Here is a 7,234-nt window from a genome sequence, read left to right as displayed (position 1 = left end):
TCCAATTGGCGGCTTCATCAAGACAAATTGATTGAAGAAGCAAATAGGCCGCTGGAGGATTATAATAATGTGGAATTGTTGATGGAAGCAAGTCAAAATGTGGGAGCAAAATATGAAGGGAATGAAGAACAAGTCAGAAGGGTGTTTGCAGACATTATAGACGAGCATAGGAAAATTGTTGCTGAGCATCAACAAACAAAGAATGCGACAACACAAAATGGAAATTCAATGGGTTCACAAATTTTGAATGGATCTTAAAATCCTCTCATGTAACATTAGGGGTCTAAATGCTATTGAAAAGATAGATACAGTGAAAGATCAAATTCAGAGACGTAAACCAGTTTGTGTTTTAATTCAAGAAACTAAAATGATGAAAGTTTGCGATTGGTTCATAAACAACTTATGGGGAAACAACAACAACAAATGGAGAATCATTCCTTCCAGGGGTTTGTCAGGAGGAATAATAACCATATGGGATGATACCCAGTTAAGCTGCATAGATGAACTCATTGGTCCCAACTCATTATCTCAGAAAGTTAAGTGCAGAAGCGATAATTTTGAATGGAGCCTATCAAATGTTTATTCACCGTGTGAGTATGATGAAAGATTAGAGTTCTGGGTAGATATGGAGGACTTAATAGGATGGCTGTCAGATGCTTGTGTTTTGGCTGGAGACTGGAATGCAACAAGAAGAGCTGCTGAAAGAAACAAAGAGGGAGGAAGAACAAGGAGTAGGAGATTGTTTAATGAATTCCTAGAACAACATCCTTTCATTGATTTGCCACTTCTTGGAGGGAAGTACACATGGTCAAATATGAAAACTCAGCCTCTATTATGCAGACTTGACAGAATTCTGGTATCAATTGCTTTTGCAGGTAAATTTCCTCATCTTGCTCAGCACCTCTTATCTAGATCCCTGTCAGATCATAACCCAATAATGCTCACAACTACTAACATTGTTAGACAAAAACCTTCTTACAAATTTGAAGCTTACTGGTTGCTTAATAAGAACTTTCTAACCAATCTTCAAATTTGGTGGTCTGCACTGTCCTTCACTGGAGCACCAAGCTATGTTTTCTCTAAAAAGCTACAAAGCCTGAAATTCATTCTGAAGAGATGGAGCAAAGAAACATATGGAGGAACTCAATCTTTGAAAAATGAGTTAAATGAGAAACTATATGCACTTAACTTGTTGGAGGAGCAGGGGCCACTACAACAACAAGACTTTATAGACAGAGTGGAATGGAAATTAAAGCTGCAACAAATTAGTGCAGAAAATCAAAGAATGCTTATGTCCAGGGACAAAGCAAAACACTTCATAGACGGAGATGACAACACTAGATATTTCCACAGCCTTGCAAATGGCAGAAGAAGGAAAAATACAGTACACAAGCTGGTAATTAATGGCCATGATAACTTCTGTCAGCAAGATATCAAAAAAGAATTCTTAGAGCACTTCACCAAATTGTTTGAGGATGAGCATCCAATAAGACCTCAACTGGACAACAATGAATTCACAAAAATACCCTTAGAGGATCAAGTATGGATGGAAAGACTAATTGAAAAAGATGAAGTAAAACAGATCATTATGCATTTTAAGAATGACAAATCTCCAGGCCTAGATGGGTATCCCATAGAGTTCTTAAAGGAAGCATGGGATATAATAAAAATAGATTTAATGGCAGCAGTTCATGAATTCTAATTTGAGGAAAAGATGACTTGGAGAACTAACTGTTCTTTCATTACGTTGATACCAAAGAAGGAATACTCTAACTCTCCAAAAGACTACAGGCCAATCAGCTTAGTTGGGTGCTTGTACACGATTGTTTCCAAGATATTAGCTGAAAGGTTCAAATCAGTTTTGCCTAAATTGATATCTGACAGCCGAGGTGCATTTATCAAGGACAAACAAATATTAGATGGAATCCTAGTGGCAGGAGAATTGATTGACTCAAGATTAAAGAGCAAGAAACCAGGGTTGTTGTGCAAGTTAGATATACAAAAAGCTTTTGACAACATCAGCTGGCACACAGTTGATCATGTACTTCATGCTTCTGGTTTTGGGATCAAGTGGAGGAGATGGATTTGGTGGTGCATTACAATCGCTCAACATTCCTTGATTTTAAATGGAACATCCACTGAAAGATTTAGTCCAGAAAAAGGATTAAGACAAGGAGACCCATTGTCTCCCTTCTTGTTCATTCTGGTAGCTGAAATATTCACCAAACTAATGAAGAAAGCTGTGGAGATAAATATGTTCAAGGGATTTCATATAAATAATCAAGACATGATAACACACCTTCAATTTGCTGATGATACACTTGTATTCATTGATGCAAGAGAAGAGAAGGTAGAAAATTTGTTATTAATTCTCCAAATATATGAAGGTATAACTGGATTGCCAGTCAACTTGCAGAAAAGCTCAGTAGTAAGCATTGGAGCTGACAACAAAGTCAAGGACTGTGCAGAGATATTAAGTTGCACTATTGAGACACTTCCTATCAAATACCTAGGAATGCCAGTGGGAGCAACTTGTTACACAAGAATTATATGGGATGTGATCATAGAGAAAGTTCAGAAAATACTTGCACCTTGGAGGAGGAAATTTTTCAATAGAGCTGGTATATTGGTTTTGATCAAAGGCACTCTTGCAGCCATGCCAATATACTTCATGTCTATCATTCCTATGCTAGTATGTGTAGAAAAGAAACTCTCTCAAATCATGAGGAATTTTCTCTGGGGTTCATCAGCGGAAAAAAAGAAAATAAACTGGATAGCTTGGAGAAAGGTATGTATCTCAAAGAAAAAAAAGGGGGTTAGGAGCAAGAAATCTCAGATTAACGACCAAATCTCTACTGGAAAAATGGACCTGGAGATACAAGAAGGAGAAACAAGCATTTTGGAGAAAAGTGATAAGGGATAAAGTACAAGGTGAAGACAATGACTTGTGGGATAAAACTTTGACTACTCCTCATGGCAGAGGATTCTGGAAGGGTATACAACAGTCAAGGGAATTTGTGGAACAACACATAACTCTCCAAATCAATAATGGAGCATCAATCAGATTTTGGCTAGACATCTGGAGAGGATCTAACAACCTGAAGACACTATTTCCTGCTGCTTATAAAAAAGCTACTCATAAAGATGGCTACATTCAACAAATGATTCACAATGGAAGATGGAATTTGCAATTCAATAAAAATGCATCTGTGGAGCAAATGCAGGATATTTTGAACTTAATAATGCACATTGGAACCCCTCCAGTATTAAACACCAATTTAGATGAAGTTACATGCAAATTTGGAGACAAATTTTCTGCCAAAGAGTGTTACGAAGCTCTCAGTTCATAAGACTCCTCAACACATTTGATTCAGGTATCTCAGGTCTCTTATAAAAGCATCTGGATCAAATTTGTACCTCCCAAGGTACAATTATTTATGTGGATGGTGCTACGGAATACCATTGCTACTGCAGATAACTTACTTAAAAGGGGATGTGACATACAAAACTCAAGGTGCAGCTTTTGTAGAACGACGGAAGAAACAACTGCTCACATCTTCTTACACTGCAGATATGCTTCAGATATCTGGAACTACTTTATTAAAGGCTTCAATCAGACGTGGGTCCAGAACAAAGACATGGAACATCAAATGCTGGCATGGAAACAAAGAAGAGGGAGAAACAGAGGAAGAAAGATATGGCCCTTATTAATATTTGCTATCATATGGGTGATATGGAATGAAAGAAACCAAAGGGTAATGGCTGGAAAAAGAGGAAGAGAAGCCAAAGTGGCCATTGATGAAGTCAAAAGCATCATATGTTGATAAACGCATTTATGTGTCTAATATATCTCAATTATATATATTGTTAGTGCTCGATATTGTACTTATTTGGCTACTTTATTTATTTGTAGGTGTTTTTAGAAGAATAAAGTTTTGCGGCGAAATTGGCTGAAAATGCGGCTTTTGGACCTCCGTTGATAGAGTACCGGAAGCGCCCCAGAAGTGTACCGGAAGTACCCCAGAAATACCCCGGAGGAACCCCGAAAAAGTGCGGAAAATGTCCCAGAGAAATCACTATACGGACCCTCGATTTTGGATAAGGGGTAACCTAATTACTAAGGGGTGACCTATTTCCAGGCAGCTGCTAAAGGGAGAACAGCACAGGATAAGGGCACCCACCTTCTTCACGTTTTGAATTAGAAAATTGGCGGGAAGTTCACTGGCAGATTGAGAATCGAATTTTGATGGAGTTTTAACGAGATTCGATCGCCGAAATCAGTTGGGCTGGACTTGGATAGACTAAACAGGCCTAGTACAATCTATTGGACGCAAACAATTGGGCTGAAATGCCGGAAAAATTGAATCGAAGTTCAACAGAACACGTGCGCTGCTGATTGAGTTCAAAGATTTTGTGAGGAATTTCTGGGAGATTTTCACGCTAACTATACTTGCACTTGGTCTTCTTCAAGTCATTGGAGAGTTTTGTGGCAAGGTAATAGCTTAGTAGACGCGTAAAAACAAGAAAGAGAGGAAATATACGTAACTTGCTGTGGAGAGAAAAGGAGAATTTTGGGGAAGATTTAGTGGACCTGTTTAAGTATATATAGATTGTTTCGAGTCATATAGGGGTTATGAAGAGATTTGGGGTCGAGCAGAGACCAGAGAGAGGCTAAGGGAGGAGGAGGCGAGAGCCGTAGACAGAGAAGAAGGAAGGAAGGGAGGCTGCTGCTGTTGCGGCTTCACAGCCGTTTACGGTTTGAAGTTTTGTTTCAATTCCGTTTTTCGATTAGCTATTGATTTTATTTGATATTTGTTTATGGATTTTGAGAAATCCATGGCTAACTAGATCCATATTAGGGTTTAGGTAGAAACCAATTCAATTGTGTACTCTCTACGATGATATTTTTAATAATGATTTGATTGATTAGTATTTTTACTTCATATAGCTTGGTGTATAATTGTTCATGTGATTATTTTGATTATTTATGCTTTTAAATTGATATGGCGTGCTTGGGTTAAATTCTTTGACGTGATATGCTTTAGGATTGATAAATAATGCTTTATAGAATCACTACCGATGAAGCGAAGGAATTTACAGCGGAGAAACAATATTTTGGAATTTAACATACTATCTTCCGAGACATGAAATTAATTTCAATATTTGTCTTGAGTAATATATAAAAATTAGTAGAGTTCACACGATTTAATTGGTGGAAACCGAAAACCCTGATAACCCGTTTTCATTTTGTTTATTGTTAAAATTATTATTATTTCATTTTGTTCCGATATTTTGAAAATCGTTAAAACGTTACTTATTTGATTATTTAGTTTTGGTATTAGTTAGCAGAGTATTTCACACTCCTCGTGGGAACGACCTGTACTTGCCATTGTCTACTAGTTAGACGTTGTGCACTTGCAGTATTTTATTGTAGGTTTCCCAACCTACCAAGTTTTTGGCGCCGCCGACGCGGACTTGTATATAGATTTGTTTTTAGGTTTAATTTTTTTTTTATTATTTGTTCCTTTTTACGTTTCTTTTTGTGTCTTTGATTTACAGGTTCGAAGTGGAATACTAAGGACTTGGGAACAAAAAGCTTAAAGCTAAAAGAGAAGAAAAGAAAAAGACATAATTTTTTTTAGGATTTAAATTTTTTTTTTTTTTTGTATATAGCTTTTATTTATTTATTTTTAGAATTTGTAAATAGGCTTTATTTTTCATAATTTTTGTAATTTTGGACTTTTTATTTGGACTTTACTCTGGACTTTGGACACTTTATTTTAATTTTAAACCCTACGGAAGGGTATCCTTAAATACAAACTGTTTGCAGGGAAGGACGACGATTACGATATCTTCTCGGCCCCTCGGGTTCGCACACGGCATAGGAGTCGTGGCCCAAGTCGACGATAACGGTTCATCGCCCGTCTGGTACGGGAGGTAAGTCCAATCGAAACACCCGCGAATCTCCTGCAAGCGGGTTACTGTCTGCCTTAAGGTGATAATTGTTTGAGGACGAACCGGACTGTCTTTATTTTCCTAGTAAAGGGCAAGGACTGGCCTAAACAAGATAAGGGTTCGGATTTCATCACCGTTCCCTTCTTGCCCGCCTTAGAAAAACGAAACCTAACGCGAACCCAAGCTTAAAATTTGGAATAAAACGAGACCGATAGGGTAACGAGCTTAAATAGGAAACTCGTTCGAAAAATATTGGTTGCTCTTTAAGCACACTCCAAAGTTCATGATGGTTTCTGTGAGTTGAATGCGTGACTGCGCCGCCTTGTGATAGCGGTGAGGCCTTGGGTATCAAAGCTCCACTGAGCTTCCCTCGCCTCGATTCAACTTACATTAGCTCGGATTGATTCCAGAGGAGTGTGCTCAAATTGTAATGAATTCCTTTTCGAAGGAATAAAAGCTGGTCTAGAAACAATCTAAGTGGAGCCATCATGCTTTTTGTTTGCTAGAAATCTTTAGGTTTGTTTTGGTGGAGTCGAGTCGGCCTTATTTGTGATTGCGTAGAATTCCCCTGCAATTAAGAATGTCGAACTGGTATGATAGAAGCCAATACAATGAATATCGACCTGAATTTGAATATGGACATCATCAGTATTATGACCATAGTGAGAATAGTGGCTGGGGACGCCAAACTTTTCAAGGTTATGGTTCATACCATGGTGAGCCCAATTACTATCCGCACGCGCATCAGTCATACGAGCAAGAAGATTATAGTACTAGTTCTTCGTCTCTAGAGGATACAATCAAACTATTGAAAAGTAGTCCTTATTATGATCCTTCAGTTCCTATTCCTTCTCTAGAAGAGACTCTCAGGAATTTAGCTGAGTCTTCACGTCAGTTAGCTGAATCGACGTATAAATTAGATGAGGTGAATAACGTAGTTATGGACGAAAGAACTGCAACAACAACTGAATCTGTAGAAAATATCCTCAATAGATTAACTCAAAACTTAGATCATACACTAAGGGAACTTTCTTTGGAAGAGACCCTTGAGAGGATAGCTGAGTCGACACGTAGACTTGAGTTAGAGACGAACGAAAGTATTGCTCGAAATAACTTGAATTACCAATATAGTGTATCCAATAATACCCTTGAGAATGAAGATACTTTTTCACATAATCAAGATAACGAGGTTATAATTGGTAACACTACTTATTTAGATAAGGTTCAATCATCTTCGTACTATTATGATGATGAGGATAGTAGTGATGAAGAATCTGAA

At 37.7% G+C, this 7,234-nt stretch overlaps 1 protein-coding gene across 1 annotated transcript; it reads left to right on the top strand.

Annotated features, from left to right (window-relative positions):
• Positions 1-247: 247 nt before the first annotated feature.
• On the top strand, positions 248-1,702 carry LOC113352481. The gene has a single exon (XM_026596296.1). The coding sequence runs from the start codon at positions 248-250 to the stop codon at positions 1,700-1,702; it is 1,455 nt and encodes a 484-aa protein (XP_026452081.1).
• The last annotated feature ends 5,532 nt before the right edge of the window (positions 1,703-7,234 follow it).

This window comes from Papaver somniferum, chromosome 2, assembly GCF_003573695.1.
Source record: "Papaver somniferum cultivar HN1 chromosome 2, ASM357369v1, whole genome shotgun sequence".
In the NCBI taxonomy this organism is placed as follows: domain Eukaryota; kingdom Viridiplantae; phylum Streptophyta; class Magnoliopsida; order Ranunculales; family Papaveraceae; genus Papaver; species Papaver somniferum.
The sequence above is the reverse complement of the archived record's forward strand: the minus strand, read 5'-3'. Positions and strand labels throughout refer to the sequence as shown.

Excerpts from the sequence above, each read along its gene's own strand:
- LOC113352481 (XM_026596296.1), top strand. The coding sequence starts at position 248 with ATGGATCTTAAAATCCTCTCATGTAACATTAGGGGTCTAAATGCTATT.